We start from the raw sequence: 17,768 nt of genomic DNA, 5'->3' as shown, positions 1-17,768 counted from the left end.
AATTGCTCTAGAGTATTGTTCATGCTTAGTTGATATGAACTAAAGTAGTTAACTAATGAACCTTATTGTAAAGTGTTACCAAAGAAGATTGCAACCGAAATTTTGGAGGGTTACAGCCAGGGCCGGACTGGGACGCAATTTCAGGCCGGGAAATCTCACACTCGTCCAGGCCACACAGAAAAACAGGGCCAAAATTGTACCTTTTTGGGTACAACAGCTTGACACTGTAGCAGTACACTTGTACATATTAGTAGTAATTCATACCCTTAAGGTACTAATTTGTAGGCCTACCTATTAGGGGTAAAAAAGGAACAAATATGTCCTTTTAAGGGTCTTGTTCCAGTGACAAGCTGTTGAACCCCAAAAGGTGCAATTTTGGCCCCTTATTTCCTGTATATAGCCTATACATCCACAACAATTTCTGAAACCAGACAACCCTATTATTTGTATGGCCATCACATAAAAAAAGGACTAAATCCTTTGTCTGGAGCAGTGGAAAATAATTAAAGGTTCTCTCTTGCACTGCCCCTTCACGTCCCTTTCCCTTTTCTTCATTCATTTTCCCCAACATCTCTGTCCCTCCCCTCCCCGTGAACTGTGTCCACCTTGTTGAAAACATTCACCTCATTTCAATTTGTTAGCAAAGAATGTTATTTATCTTACAATGACTTTGTGGCGAGGGGGGCGTGGTTCAGCGAAGTCTGCAGCGGGAGAGAGGGACGGGAGACGAGCGGTGAGTAAGTAGGTCAAGTGCAAAATGATGAACACCTGTGTCTGATTGCAGTAATTAGCCTGGAGAGACCGGATAAAAGGGCAGACTGGAGAACGTGGTGGGGAGAGAGAGAGACTGGGACTCGTGGCCATCCCTGAGCTGGAGGAGGAGGAGGAGGAGGAGGAGAACCACCGACTGAACTGAGTTTATGCCCTGGGCAGATTGAGAACGCGCTGGAAGCGCCCCGTTCGTGTTTTGTTGAACTTTAAGGAAATAAATAAAAGAGCCACGAGTCTCCAAACCGCCTACCTGAGTCACTTCCTTCTTCCCACTACGAACTTTGTTACAGACTTAAATACCCTAGATTTAATAAACCTATATTTCATACAAATATACACTACCGGTCAAAAGTTTTTGAACCGTAAGATTTTTGATGTTTTTAAAGAAGTCTCTTCTACTCACCGAGCGCATTTATTTGATAAAAAGTACAGAAAGAGCAGTAATATTGTGAAATATTTTTGCTATTTAAAAATACTATTTAATATAACTGCTTTCGATTGGAATATATATGCAAAATGTAATTTACTACTGTGATCAAAAAGTTGAATTTTCAGCATCATTACTCCAGTCTTCAGTGTCACATGATCCTTCAGTAATCATTCTAATATTCTGATTTGCTGTTCAAGAAACATATTTGTTGTTGTTGTTGTTGTTATTATTATTATTATTATCAATATTTAAAACAGTTGAGTACATCAGGATTCTTTGATGAATAGAAAGTTCCAAAGATCAGCATTTATCTGAAATAAAAAGCTTTTGCAACATTATCCATGCACTATACCAAAAGCTTGGAGTCAGTATAATTTTTTTTAAGCAAGGATGCTTTAAATTGATCAAAAATTATTAATAAAGACATTTATAATGTTACAAAAGATTTCTATTTCAGATAAATGCTGTTCTTCTGAACTTTCTATTCATCAAAGAAACCTGAAAACTGTTTTCAACATAATAATAATAATAATGTTTTTTAGCAAAAAAATCAGAATATTAGAATGATTTCTGAAGGATCATGCGACACTGAAGACTGGAGTAATGATGCTGAAAATTCAGCTTTGAAATCACAGAAATAAATTACATTTTAATACTAATATTTCACAGTATTAATGTTTTTGTGGCGAGGGGGGCGTGGTTCAGCGAAGTCTGCAGCGGGAGAGAGGGACGGGAGACGAGCGGTGAGTAAGTAGGTCAAGTGCAAAATGATGAACACCTGTGTCTGATTGCAGTAATTAGCCTGGAGAGACCGGATAAAAGGGCAGACTGGAGAACGTGGTGGGGAGAGAGAGAGACTGGGACTCGTGGCCATCCCTGAGCTGGAGGAGGAGGAGGAGGAGGAGGAGAACCACCGACTGAACTGAGTTTATGCCCTGGGCAGATTGAGAACGCGCTGGAAGCGCCCCGTTCGTGTTTTGTTGAACTTTAAGGAAATAAATAAAAGAGCCACGAGTCTCCAAACCGCCTACCTGAGTCACTTCCTTCTTCCCACTACGAACTTTGTTACAGACTTAAATACCCTAGATTTAATAAACCTATATTTCATACAAATATACACTACCGGTCAAAAGTTTTTGAACCGTAAGATTTTTGATGTTTTTAAAGAAGTCTCTTCTACTCACCGAGCGCATTTATTTGATAAAAAGTACAGAAAGAGCAGTAATATTGTGAAATATTTTTGCTATTTAAAAATACTATTTAATATAACTGCTTTCGATTGGAATATATATGCAAAATGTAATTTACTACTGTGATCAAAAAGTTGAATTTTCAGCATCATTACTCCAGTCTTCAGTTTTTTATTATTATTATCAATATTTAAAACAGTTGAGTACATCAGGATTCTTTGATGAATAGAAAGTTCCAAAGATCAGCATTTATCTGAAATAAAAAGCTTTTGCAACATTATCCATGCACTATACCAAAAGCTTGGAGTCAGTATAATTTTTTTTAAGCAAGGATGCTTTAAATTGATCAAAAATTATTAATAAAGACATTTATAATGTTACAAAAGATTTCTATTTCAGATAAATGCTGTTCTTCTGAACTTTCTATTCATCAAAGAAACCTGAAAACTGTTTTCAACATAATAATAATAATAATGTTTTTTAGCAAAAAAATCAGAATATTAGAATGATTTCTGAAGGATCATGCGACACTGAAGACTGGAGTAATGATGCTGAAAATTCAGCTTTGAAATCACAGAAATAAATTACATTTTAATACTAATATTTCACAGTATTAATGTTTTTGCTGTATTTTGGATCAAATAAATGAAGGCTTGGTGAGCAGAAGAAACTTCAAAAAACATTTAAAAATCTTACTGATCAAAACCTTTTGACTGGTAGTGTATTAAAACACAATTTCTAAAGTGCCTAAATGTCAAAATTAGTACAATATATTTGTTGAAAAAGTCTAATACACTATTGAATTATTAGGCTGTGAGCCTGTTACTCATTATTTTTGTGTTGCTGTCTGCTCTAGCTCCCTCCCTCCCTGTACAATAAATCCACGTGAATATCTATCTCTGCTAAATTGTTTAATGTAACTTTACAATCGATATTGATATCCTTTAGCACAGTATTCTGAATGATGATCATAATGAGATGCTACTGATAGCCTAACAGATACTAGCAGTTTAATACTCAACTACGTTAATAAAAGACAAAACTATCTAGCGTATTTACAGATGAAACTGACCTGCACTTGAAGCCCTGAACAGGTTAGTTATGTTGCTACATTTCACTGCTGCTTCTGGCCGCTTTCTCTCTTTCATCGAGTCCCGCGCATCGGTTCTGTTAGGAACCGTTTGACGGAAGCGCGGAACACACGTGAGCTGATTCGTATAGCGCAGCGCTGCCAGTCAAAGCTAACCGATTTATGATTTATTATCGATTTATTATCGAATGAAAAAATCGGAAATTATCATTTTGGTACCTTGAGAAGGCATGACTATAAAATATTAATAATAATAATAGCTAAAAAAATAAAATAAAATAAAAAAACGGACAGCGGGCGGGACCGGGAATTCTCCCGGTGCTCCCGATGGCCAGTCCGGGCCTGGTTACAGCTGTTAGAAATTATTAGGAAGTGTAGAGGCCCTTGGTCCATTCTTCTTCCAGTCTCTTCCATAGCTCGGTAACTGTAGTGGGTTTCTTAGCCATAACTTTGTCGAAGATTTTCAGTTGGGTTTAGATCAGGACTCTGGGCCCGCCATTCCATTATTTCAATGTTCTTAGCTTCAAGGAACAGCTTTACCCATTTTGCAGTGTGAAGGGGTCATTGCCTTGCATGAAAACTGCAGGCTGATTGGGAGATGCTGCAGGGAAGGAACTGCATGTTGCTAAAGGAGGTCCTGATAAACATCTGTATCTGTATAAGAGGCCCGACTGCTGCTGCAGAAAACATCCTCCAAACCATGACACTTCCTCCTCCAGCTTTCACTGACTTCTTTACGCACTCGGGGTTCAGTCTTTCCCCAGTTTGAAGAAAATGTTTTCCATTGGACCCAAATAAATTAAACTTGCTCTCATCACTAAAGTGAACTTTGGACCAGTTCTCCTCTCTCTCCACACAACATGCTCCTCAGCAAAGGTAAGCCTAGCCTTTTGATTCTTTCTGCTGATGAGAGGCTTCATCACTGCAGAGTGCACTTTCAGTCTGACTTCTCTTAAACAAGCCGAGACAGATCCGTACCCTGTTCAGCACTGAACTGGCAAGCAATTCCAGCTGCAGTGTTGAACCAATTCTCCATCGAGAGTCTCCGCATTATCCTGTCTTCTCATTTATTTGTCTTACGTGGACGGCCAGCCTTTTTGGGGAACTTGAATGAATTAGTGTCATTGTAAACCTGCAATTTTCTAGAAATCACAGATTCGGAATGATCAGCTTCTCTTGCAATGGCTGAAAGCATCATCCTTCTGGACAACCTCCTGTCGCAGGGTTTCAGTCACCTTAGAGCGGCCTTCCTTGCAATCTCTGTGAAAATTAGAGGAATGCTGCCAGTTAAATAGGGTTTATTATAAAATTAAGGAAATTAGCACCAGGTGCCAGATTAACACCAATAACTTGGAGGTATCTGTAACTGTTCTCTAATTTTGAGTTTAATAGAATTTTCTCTAATAATTCTCTCATTTAAGTTTTTTATATCGTGCTTCAGAATATAAATAATTTATGAAATATGCTTAAAAACTGCCCTTCTACTCCAGTTAGGATAACTTCAAATAGGACTTAAAAGGGACATTAACATTTAAGGAAATTGTAGGTTGTTTTCTAATTTTGTTCTCCACTGTATATATATTATCCTATATGCATTCTGCATATAAGATATGTGTGTATCCCCATCCGACCCCGCCCTTCACAATTAATGCTTGTTAATCACTATTAACACCTGCTATAAACTTTATGACAGAAATCAAACACATTCAAAATAAACAACACATTATGCCACAATACTGTAAACCAGTTAAATGGTTTACAAAATGCTGTGCATTAAATGTAAACTGTGTTGAAACTACATGATTCTTGTGTTGTTGTCCTGATTTAAAAACTTCAGACTCATGGTGTGAGATGCTGAAAAACAGTAAGATGTGATGTAAAATTCAAAGACTTACATAAGCTAACAATTAAAAATATCACACACAGAACAAATAAATCGTCCTCAGACAAGCTGATACGTTCTGAAAATACCTACATTTGTTCCAAAGGTTTTAGAAATTGTATAATTTAGCAGTGCCTTGTTGTGTGACTTTAGCAAGCTGTGACATTTAATATACTGTACACAGCATAAATAAGTACACCCCATCTTAAACTTAACAAATTCAGTCGTTTATCTTTACATAGAAGACATATTAGGGTTCCCTGTACATATAATGTTCCAGCAAGGTTGATCAATTACCAAAAAAGCATGTCAATATTAATTAGGACGATAATATTTTTATATAAATGTGATAAAATGTTTTCTCAAAAAGTTACAAAACTACAAAAAATGTTAAGGCAATTTCTGATCAACAGGTATGTTGAACCAAAACATTCCGATTTTATTACATATGTTGTATATAAGCCATTTAATCATTCTTAATGCTGAAAACAATTAAACAACTTTAAAAAATATTTTCAGGAGATGCATTTCTTTGCACAAATTAGGACAATGGTTCAGAAGGATTGCTAAATCAGTGTTTGAGAACATATTAGCAAATGTAATCGAGAAATTCAAAATGAATTGTGACAAGTGAATTTTGAGTCATGGTTTCAAAAGTTAAAAAAAAAAACACAAAATGCAATTTAATATTTTACTAATTGTAATTGTAATTGTAGGGAATAGTAAATGATAATGAAGGCACATTTCCTTCAACATTTTTTCCCCATTTAATATAACAACTACCACATGGCGTCAATGCTACCACTGAGAGTGGACTTCTCAAACCTTTAGAAGAATCTCAGAACTAATTTTGATAACCAAATGATACCAGTGGTCAGGATTGCAAAGATTATTTTACACTACTTTAGTCTTTTTCCTGTCTAGTTGGATGTTTCTTTATCTTTCACATGTCTCACAGGCTATGGTGTCAGTAGAGTGATGTGGACTTTAGCTTTAGTCAGTCTAGGAGGGAACAACAATGATGCATGAATTATTAAATCAAAATGGAAAAACTTAACTGTTTACTTGAAAGCAATAATATAATGTTCCCCCCCAAATGCAATAAAGGAAAGTGTATCCAAAAATATCCAAGATGCCTGGCAAATGACCAATTTTGTCAGGCATTAAATGCATTTTGAACACTACTGTATACCCCACCCTCTCCCCAAAGAAAAAATATCCCCAAATAAAAGCAGACACCCTGATTTATCCAAAGTTTATTAAAAGTACAATCTGTAAATGCTGAAACTAGCCAACCCTCAGAGATGTTAACCAACTAACAACCAACTAATTCCCTAAAGAAAAAAAATAACACTCCATTCCAAAACACTCGTATCAAAAGATTACAAACACAAAACTGATTCCTGACATTTAAATGGCACTGTTCCTTTAATTACAGACCGCACCTTCCATCACACACACAAACATTCGCAACATAAGAGTCCCAGCAGGTTACCAAAATGTCTGCTTTATTTATTTTTCAGGACGACTCATTCAGAAAGACTAAAAGGAAAATTCCGCACTAGATTCGGCCTCGCATCCTCCAATTAGGGGGCGGTGTAACAGGGAATCAACCTTCAACAAAAATAATAATAATGATAATGATAATAATAATACATTAATCAAATACAACATGTGGAGTTTAACTGAGAAAAATCGGTCACTGTGGATACCACCAAAAACTTTTATGCACCAACAGCAGGGAAAGGAAACAGGTCATATTTAAACAAGTTTATCAAAGCTTTGCATTATCATAAAATGCTCTAAAACGTTTAATTTTTGCGCTTTTTTGCATTTTTTTTATTGAAAGATAACTTTTTTTCTTGTTGAAACATAAATTCTTTTATCTTGTCTCTTTTTCTCTATTCTATGTTGTGACTGCAAGTAACCATGAGAAAGGATGGGTCCTTGGCTGGGAATTTTTGGTGTAAGTGAATGTGTGAGTGTGTGTGCGCGTATGTCCTCTCCAGGCTGTGGTTGATTCAGGGTCACAGAAGTTGAGCTGGTAATGTTTCTATTTCGTACTGAGCAGCTGACGCAATGACATCAGGTGTGTGTGTGTTTGTGAGGTATGATTTGAAAGTGTGAGTGTGTTGGCTGAAGAATGAGTGCACATAAAAAGGAATGCGTGCCTACAAAATGTTTTGGGAGTGTATAACATATGTGTCATGTTGTATAGTGTGTGTGTATGTACGTAAGGCACGGCCAGTCTGTCTCAGTCCCTCAGGTCCACACTGGATCCAAACAGAGCCACCAGCTGCTCCTCATAGTGGGCAATATTCCTCTTCATGATCTCCTTGCAGGGCCCCAGCAAACGCTCGAAGGCTTGTATGTCAATCACTGAAACACAAACATTGTTGGAACATACGGCACACATTTTATTTCAATGCAAAAAATTAAGTTAGATGGACTCAGAGATACTTACCCAAGCATTTGACGTCCCCTACAGCATAGGCTGAGGCAGCACGTGGTTTATTAGTGACGAGAGCAAGTTCTCCGAAATACTGCCCTTTACTGCAGCGAGCAATCTCCACCTCAGCGTTATCCTGTCTGTCTGCTTTTGTCTAAAATTACATTTTGGCATTACAGTGGGGGGAAATAAAAAAAAAATTGAACAGTCAGAAAGACCACTACAATAGTTAAGTAGAACTGCAAAAATAACTGGATGCCAAACATAAGCTACTGGTTAAGTAAAACTCTATTTACGATTCTCAAATTTTTGAGGAAAAACAGTCTATGAATGGCTGTCTCTGCATTTTAATCTAGGACAGAAAGTATTTAATTTAATAAAAAATGAAGATCTGAAAAGGAACATCTGAACCTTTTTTTTTAGCACATTAAAGGAGTTTAAAAGGTATAATTCTTACACAATGAAAGACAGGGAAAAAGAAAGATAAAGGAACTTACTTTACTCTTCATCATAATCTTCACCTCTCCAGACTCCACAGTGTAGAAGCAATCAGCCATATCGCCCTGGTGATAGAGCCGCCCATAATAGTAATGATTAATGATACAATAGCATCAGTCAAGAGTCCTGATCTTCAGTACTGCTCTATTATTACAATGCTATAATTACACCTGCTGTGTGTCTGTTGGTTCTTTCAGACATGCTGTAGCTGCTCAAGTGTGTGAGAGGATATCAAGATTCTCAATGGCATCATCCACTGACTCCAACTAAATGAATGTGGCAAACAAATAAGAAATCAGGAAGGGGGCCAACAGTTTTTCACACCACTGTATGTATAGAGGTAAATGTACAGTGGCATTAGATAACAATATGCAAAGTGTATGGCATTTTTCAAAATACTTTTAATTACTGGTGCTTTTTAGTGGATGTATGAAATCATTTCAATTTTGTAAAGCACTTTTTTGTTTTGTTACAAAACAGCTTTACAGAAAATCATAATTTTAATATTCATAATAAGTAGGGCTGCACGGGCGCGTTAAATATCGCATGCGATTTATCGTGCAGCCCTAATAATAAGTCTACATTTAATAGTTTAGGGCTGGGGGATAATGTACATTTAGTGACAATATAAACAATCATTCACATTTGTTCTAAATGATTCAGACATTTTCTATGTCCATATATAACCTTATGTGAGTGTACTGTATGAAATTTAAATGAGTTATTAATTTTTAATTATGACACAGGTGTTCTAGAAGAGTAACAAAAGATGGAGGTTATCATAATAACTTTGAACATGTTCCATTGACAACCAGACAGTGTCACAATACTTTGTCTTAATTTTGAATACCAAATCTATTATTTTATCTTTAAAACCATAAAAAAATATTTTGACGAACTGTTTTGTTTGAAAGGTGTAGTCTTTGAAGTAAATGAAGTTTATTGTTGTCATCCAATGACATTCATACACTTTCATTTCCTACTTTTTGTGACAACTGTAAAGCTCACCTGCATAATAATACGCTCTCCATCCTGAAATGATTTTACACCCAGCACATCAACAATCTTCATCCTTTCAGATATCTATGAAATAGAAAGATGGGGTAAGTATTTGATTATTTCATCAGCAGTCTAATAATGCAACCGTGTTCCTCTCCTCATCCTAAAGATTTTCTTCAATGTTGCCTGATACTCTTCCACAGAACCACTAAAAACGTTTGGCAACAGAATAAATGTTCAATCATTTTCTCACCTCTAGTGATTTGAGCAGTGGGACAGACTCAATGAAGGTTTCGTACATCCTTCTCTTCTTCGCATTGTTCTTCACTATGAGTCTACGGAACGTTGCCCGATCCTGAAACAGACATTCCGTTAGTATCTGAAATTATTCTTATGACACACTTACTTGCAGTCTTCATATTTGTTGCAAGTACAATGAAAGTCAAATTGCTGTTCTGTGAAAGTGAAGCTGAAGTCATTCAGTGTTTTAACTACAGTGGTGTGAAAAAGTGTTGGCCCCCTTCCTGATTTCTTATTTTTTTGCATGAACATTAAAGTGTGACAAACATGCAAAAAAATAAGAAATCAGGAAGGGGGCCAACACTTTTTCACACCACTGCTACATGTCCACAAGGCGGTGCTGTTACAGAGCACTTCGTCAGCTCACTTGCTCTCTCACACACTCACCAGTCCCCAGAGGGCTCCCTCTTCCTTGGCAATGATGGTTGCAGCACGTGGAGTGTTGTACATGAGGGCCAGTTCTCCGAAACTGCCCTTATTATCATACTGACCCACACAGCAGCCCACACCATCCTTCTGTACCATGATATCATACACACCCCTGCAAATGGACAAAAACATATTCAGTTAGGTCTGTGGTGGTGATTATATTGTTACTATTCTGATATACTGACCTATAGGTATTGACATTTAATATTAGGAATATTATTATGGTTTGTGATAAACAATGAATAGGAATTCACATAAATTGCTTCCAGAAACCTCACAGTTCCTTTAATGAATCCAAATTGAGTCACATCATGATTAGGGCTGCTATAATCAATAAAATCACTAAAGCAAATAACTGAATGGCAATATCAAATAATTGGGTCTGTGCACAATAAACATTCACCACTTTGCAGTAGTGAAAAAAGCCCAATTCATAGGTTACAACCATATATAGTTTTGCATTGGTCAGGTTGCCAGGTGAAGCACAGCTCCATGCATTTGAGAGGTGCTTTTCATCTGGACATAGGATATTATATTACTGATATAATGTAAGATTAACATAATACTACTGTTTAATTAAAATCTGCAGGTGTTATAAATTCAAAATAATGTTGCCAATTTGAAAAACAAACTCTCCCAACAACAAGCCACTGATTATTGTTTTAATCAAAACAATAATAGTTACTGGACATCAAATGTAGCTTTTAATTGAAACATATGTAATGCAATTACATGTGCATACAGTATGTAGTGTAAGTAAAAATATATTTTATAAAGAAACATAAAGCATCCAGTAGCAGTAAATGCATTTATTGTTAGAAAAAGAGCATTGGCCAAAATATGCACACTTTTTACAAGAAATGCTGGGACTAAAAAAATTGGATTTTTTTTACAAATCTTAATCAGGAAACAACTGATAGATTAATACATTTTCAAAATAGGTGACCCAAATCATGACATATGCAAAACTGTTAAACTAACATTAACCAGCCCTGCTGTACAAGAGTATCACAGACAGACCGGCAGAACATATAAAACAGTTTTTAAATATATATACCTCTCGATTACATAAAAGTTATCTCCATCATCTCCCTGATCAATAACGTGCTCTTGTGGCTGCACAAGAACCTCAAACATGGCGTCCAGCACCTCTGAAAACTGCTCCTGTACCAGAGAGAGACAAAAAGTCTGATGAAGGAAATGCGTTTCTGGATCATACAGTACATATTTAGCATCCGCTGTAGGGATATGCAAAACTACATATTTTTAAAAAGCAGGCACATTTCTTAGGGTTCACCGCTAAACAGAGTGCAGCAGAATGGAACAGAGTGGTTTCAACTATTTTTTAATCTTGACACGCCATCTTAAAAACTCAAGACTCATTTCATCTGAATGAAGATGAGGGAAAAAAACAAAACAGCTACACGCAATGCAATACACGCATTGATATTCACATGCATGTGAACAGACTGACATTTCAAAAAGAGTGTAGAATGAATGTGAGAACAGTCCTTTGATAGACATAAAAAACAGGTCAAATATTTAACTTATTTCACAAAACTACCAGAGTCATTTTCTTGATATTTATGGTTGTGGATTGTGAATTACAGAAGTTTTGAACGGGGAGAATTTAAAAACTTAAATTCTCAAAACAGGTTTTAGCACATTGATGGTTACCATGACTTTTAGCATGTTAAATCTTCTATCTGCTAAGTTGCATCTTTTAATTCACTCCATTGAAAGCACCACAGCTAAAACATAAGCCTAGTCAACATCACTAATTGATTTGTTATTTGCTGGTGACAAGCCAACCAGAATATAATTATTATTATATATAAATATTGCTATCATAACATCATGTAATATGTAATGATTTTAAAGGCACAATATATAAGATGTTTTAATTAAAATATCCAGTGTTATATATTTTGCTGACTACATTATCCCAAATGTTTCGAAGAATGTTTAAATCCGGAGAAATAAGCAATTTTAACTAGTGACATGGACCGTGACTATAGTGTCATTGTGTTGCCTGCCAATGACGTCATACACCCTCGATTTCCGGTTTTGTTTTGTAGAAAACATGGAAACACCAAAGACGCTTTAATATGCTATGCATTTTATTAGACAGGTGACGACCGCACAGAGTAGCATTATAACAGAACATTCAGATGTATCTAGTATGATAAAACAGCGCTGCTTACTTCCGCTGCTTTACGGAAGGAGCGGAAGCGGTCGACTGTGGCATAATAAAAGTTATGACCAGTCTTGAAGAAAAAAAAAAAAAAGACGTTCATTACACCAAATACACAAAATAATGTTCTTTTTAGCAGCATCATATGACCCCTTTAAGACTAGTCTAAACAGTTTATGCAACCAAATATAGCACAACTTAGACGTGCTATATGACATCAGCAGAAAATAAACAATGCAAATCAGTTCAAGTAACAATGTGTTAAATAAACAATATGTTCCTCTAACATGATGAACCAACAATGGCAGGTTAAGTAAGGCACGTGTGATCAGTCACACATGCAAACCAAACCTGACTGACTGGCCTGCACAGAGTCCAGGAGTGATACAACCTGGATGATGTCTATTTACAGTTTTACAGCCCTCATATCTGCGTACCTGATCAAGAGCCTTGAACAGCAGAATGTCCTTGCAGGCCTCCTGTAATCTACAACGCTGCTCGTCTGTTTTTGGATGGACAACTCTCGGCTCAGAATCTTCCTCATCATCATCAGGGTTAAAGGCCTCCGCACACACTATGAAAATAAATTACTATTTACTTGACAGTCACAAACAAAGCCACATTGACGTGAATCAAAAACTCTTGAACAGGTTTTCAAACTTTTAAATGACTCTAATGACTTTAAATTACTCCAAAATATGATGGTACATATTTATATTGTTCAAAGAAAATAGAAAGCATGGTATAATAAAACATTTTGTTGTATTTTGCATGATATTAAAAAATTGGCTTTTTACAATAAAAAAAACCCGCTTTAAAAGAAAATAATGGCAAGCCTACATACTTTGCAGGGAAGAAGAAAAAAATCTATTTATTCATTTTACTTTATTTATTTGTTAAATACACTTACGGTATAGGGTCAGTAATACAAATACTTTTATACAGAGAGGAGGCATTAAATTGATAAAAAGCGACAGCAAAGGCATTTACAGTGCTACAAAAGATACCTTTTTTTTTTTTTTAAATAAATGCTGTTCTTTTGAACTTTCTATTCTTCAAGAATCCTGAAATACAACGTATCACAGTTTTTACAAAAATATTAAGCAGCACAATTTTTTTTTTTAATAAATATTTTAACTATAAACTATAGACAGGATGTTCACTTTTGAAAAAGGTTATTCTTCTCAATGAGTTAAACATGTCTTTACAGACAGCATATGTAGATTCCTTCATATGATGACGTGGGACACTAAAAATCCCACATTAAAGGAATGTATATGTTTAAAGAAGTTATTTTTTTACTGGAACACAATTGAAAGGAGGAGAATGATTGGGCATACTGGCGACGTAATTACTATAAAACAAACACGAGAGGAAATGACGGAAAGGCAGAGCACTTATCTGACACTCACACACACACACATTTTAAACCACATGATTAGTGCAATGACGTCAAACAGAACTCACCCGACACTCTCCGGTTAAATCTGCTGGGGGGAGGAGCTGTGGAGAGAAAGAACGACAGAGAGAGTTAATGATGGTTCAAATTCTGAGAGCTGCATACTCACAGACAATGTTAACAATCAAATTCAGTCTCCAAATCTCACATGTGCCCTTCAGTAACCGTGTGGGTGTGTTAAAAATTTGGTTAGGTCAGTCAAAGGCCTGTCCTACAGGCTGTACCAGTTTCAGGAGATTGCAATTATGCGTGTACGATCACAGCTGAGTGCACTAGCACGACTCTCAGGAGCCCTGCAGGTTTGCACACAACTGCTCCTCCTCCTCTCTCATGGCGCTGTTACAATCCATCAGTCCATTAACTCTTTGGTGTAAAACTAGCAATAATCTTTCTCACATACACACTCCCTTTTAGTGTCTTAAGAAGTTCTGCTCATAACCAACACCTCTACAGTACACAAATAGATTTTCAAAGTCCAAACACATCATCATGTTTGAGCACATTCTTACAGTAATTAACCTGCAACACAATACGCACATTTTGTAATGCATGGGATACATGCTCATGTTAAATGCCATTGAATTGTGCCTATTCACACATAAGCTTTCAGATTTACACCTCTTCGCAAATTACTTAACACTGTGTGTGTGTGTGTGTGTGTGTGTGTGTGTTGTCCAGACAAGGCGGTGTAATACATGGATGTGTTGTGTGAGCACTCAAAGAAATGTGTGTGTGCATGAGCGCGAGAAGTATCGTGAGATGGGGTGCTTCAACTTCACGTGTAGGGGATATCAAGTGGCCAAAGTTGCCATGACAACAAAATACAAGGAAGACTTCCTCATCTCTATAACAACTATCCCCCCCAAATACACACCCACTCACTCTCTCTTGGCAACCACAGAGAGAGGGGAAAAAAAGAGAAAGAAGCACAGACAGAGTGACACAGGAAGGAAGAAAAGGGAAAGAAAATGGGTGAGAGCAACCAAGAGCTTGTAACACTCCAAAGAGAAAGGAAAACGTGAAATCGCATCATATGACCCCTCTAACTTCATAAAAAAAAAAAACTCACCCCAACTTTTAAGTAGTAGTGTACATGACATTATTAACAGTTATTTTTACATTTATTTTATATTTACCTTTTTAAAAAAAAACGTTTTTTTTTTTTAAAAACAAATATATTATATAAACATAAAAATAAATCAATAACATACATTAGTATTTACTATTTACTTCATGGTATTACAAATATTTTATAATGCAAATATTTTACACAATACTCAAAATTCAGCACAACATATTTGAAAACAATGTGGGTTATACGTTGACAAAGCAGTTGGTACATGTCTGAGCCCACAAAATTTGGGCATACTTAACAGTGAATACTACAATCTCAAATGAACTGTTCAATGGCTAACTCATACACATTTGCAAAAGCACAAAACAGACTACACAATGTAACATTACCATAAAAATTCAAGCACCCCAGTTTATAACTCAGCAAAACACTTTGTTTGTGGCAGTGTGTTGTGCTTGTAAGGGGTTTTAGGAGGTTTGGATAACAAAATCAAAATCCCACTATGCTACAGAGCCGGCTGTATTTTCTCTCTCTCCCCTTCCAGCTGATGTCTCAATGTCCCCCTTTTCCTTCACTCTCTAAAAACTATCTTTCTACAGCACTCCATTTCTCCTTCTCTTTCCCTTTAGCCCTTATAAGGTAGTGCCTGTGACTATGAATTTAACCCCTTATTAGCGGCCAGAAGGTTACTTGGAGTGAGAAAGCATGAATGACATCTACAATACCAGGGATCAACAGAGATTAGGGATAGGGATGCACCGAATGTTCGGTAACCAAAATTATTCGGCCGAATAAGCGAAAAAGACCTAATAAACTGTACCGAACAATGACGTGATGCGATCAAATAGCAACCAGCATAGAGTGAGAGGCGCAATGCAACAAACATGTCAGCAGTGTGGAAGCATTTAAAACTGTCCAAGAAAGATGCAAAAATCATTACAAGCACCGACAGCGAGAGACTGTTTAGTACTGCATCGCATGTCTTCGATGAGAAGAGGAAGGGGTGATTGTTGCTGGTTACTGTATGATAATTGAAATCGCGAAATGGCCTTAAACAATTAGTAAATAAACTGCAGAACGTCATGTTTTCTAATACACGCACGCATTGCATTCTGACAGCGCTGCATGAACTCGCAGTGCTATCTGCTCGTTAGCCAGGGTTCAAAGTCCAAACCGCGAGGGAAATCTGCGCTGTAACAGTGTACTCAGTTGCTCAGTCACATTTTTATGATTTTTTTTTTTACAATGCGATACGTGCGACTTATTCGTAATGAGACTCATTTATAAATATGCTGTTGTCTTCCTGCGCGTTTCTGCCAAAATAAAAGTTGAGAAAAAGCAATAACTCCATAAACAATCATAAATGTTAGTGTTGTAATTTTACTGTTATGTAAGACAATAATAATGATAATAATTTCAATTTTAATACATGTATTATAACATTCACATATACAGTGCACATCATAAATGAGTACACCCCCTCTAAAACTTAACAAATTCAGCAATTACTCTTTACTTAGAAGACATGTTATGGTTTTTTAGAGATATATTTCAGCAAGTCTGCTTGATCAATTACCAAAGAAGAATGCCAAAATTATTCAGCAAAATAAGATTTTCTTATTAAAGTGATAAAATGTTGTGTTGCAAAAAGGAGTACCCCCTCCTTAAAGTTACTAAATAAAAAAATTTTTTTTTAAAAGTGTATAGGTTTAAGGCTATTTTTTGATCAACAGGCAAGTATATTGAACCAAAACTTTTAAAGACAAGTAATTTCCTGACAATTAAAAGTGTTATATAGCCCACTGAATCATACTCCGACTTAATGCTGGCAGCAGTGGAACCACTTGAGAGAGAACTGCCAGGTGACTTATTTCTTAGCATAAAAGAGGACAATGGTACAAGAGGAATACCAAATTATTGTTTTAAGTGTGAAAATATAGCAGAAGTAGCACCAAAATTCAAAAACAATGGACTTGTGATAAGGCTCCTGAAATAATCAGGTCTTCACTTTAAGTTTTCATTTAGTAATGAGTGAATTTTTGCTAGAAAAAGAGCAGGAGAAATAACATGCAAGTGTCTCAGAGCCGGCAATGAGTGCTGAAGGTGTGAGGGAGTTGTGCTTTATCAATGCTGGCATGAATTCACACACTACTGTGTGATGTAATACAAAAACTTGAAACAGAAGATGCTACCCTCTAGACATGGGACGATAACCGGTTTCAAGGTATACCACGGTTAGGAAAAGTCACGGTTTCAAAACCACTCAAATTTCCCGTTATACCGTTCCTGCGGTATGCGCAGTTTTTTTTACATGTCGTCAAAGACGTAAAGTGCAGGACTCCCTCAGTTGTGTGCAGCGAAGAGCGCAACGAGTCACACGACCCCTCCCGTCGGCCCCTCCGGTTGGTGCGAGCAGTCAGTGAGAGTCACCTGTGTGTGGGATGGCCGAAGGAGATGAATCCCTGGAACTTTTTCCCCCGTCGAAAAAGACGAAGTCTGTCGTATGGGAATTTTTCGGGTAACGTAGACTAACCATGTTCCGTACACAACAGTGTTCTGTACAGATGACGTTTTAGCTCCGATCGCTAAATAAATACTTCCAGGTCGAACATAAACTATATATCTGTGTCATCTTCATTTCTCCCTCTTTCACCCCCGATCAAGACAGAGACCCACCCGCCTACTATTTGGCTTGCTACCGAGGCAGATAACATGGCTAATTAACTATCTAACATCAACTAGTTTCCTCCCTCACGTTACTTCACAGAGTGAGGAATAGCAGTCTAAAGTACGTACTGTAGCCTACTTTTCTGCGATTTAGTACAATAATTAAATTTAGCTGGTATCACGTCTATACTTTTAAGCCTCCTGCCATTGTTTACATCTGTTCAAAATCACGATATTTAAAAAACAAAAAACAAACTGTTGTACGGAGAGACCGTGTTTGTGTGACACTCGCGCTCTCTCTTTCCTTATGCGTGTATGTGCACACATCCTCGTAC

The 17,768-nt window shown here is 36.7% G+C and overlaps 1 protein-coding gene across 1 annotated transcript in view; it reads right to left on the bottom strand.

The window, feature by feature from the left end:
• Nucleotides 1-6,606: 6,606 nt before the first annotated feature.
• LOC107679546 (cAMP-dependent protein kinase type II-alpha regulatory subunit-like) overlaps nt 6,607-17,768 on the bottom strand; it is a 26,991-nt gene continuing 15,829 nt past the window's right edge. The window contains exons 2-10 of the mRNA XM_016475125.1: nt 13,700-13,735; nt 12,670-12,806; nt 11,096-11,202; nt 9,997-10,150; nt 9,563-9,664; nt 9,319-9,393; nt 8,310-8,375; nt 7,828-7,966; nt 6,607-7,742 (exon numbers count right to left, since the gene is read on the bottom strand). Coding sequence (XP_016330611.1) covers nt 7,618-7,742; nt 7,828-7,966; nt 8,310-8,375; nt 9,319-9,393; nt 9,563-9,664; nt 9,997-10,150; nt 11,096-11,202; nt 12,670-12,806; nt 13,700-13,735 — 941 coding nt within the window. The 3' untranslated portion in view covers nt 6,607-7,617. The remainder of the gene's footprint in view (nt 7,743-7,827; nt 7,967-8,309; nt 8,376-9,318; nt 9,394-9,562; nt 9,665-9,996; nt 10,151-11,095; nt 11,203-12,669; nt 12,807-13,699; nt 13,736-17,768) is intronic.

The sequence above is a fragment of the Sinocyclocheilus anshuiensis genome, unplaced genomic scaffold (assembly GCF_001515605.1).
Source record: "Sinocyclocheilus anshuiensis isolate Anshui unplaced genomic scaffold, SAMN03320099.WGS_v1.1 scaffold13, whole genome shotgun sequence".
NCBI classification, from domain to species: Eukaryota; Metazoa; Chordata; class Actinopteri; order Cypriniformes; family Cyprinidae; genus Sinocyclocheilus; species Sinocyclocheilus anshuiensis.
The sequence above is the reverse complement of the archived record's forward strand: the minus strand, read 5'-3'. Positions and strand labels throughout refer to the sequence as shown.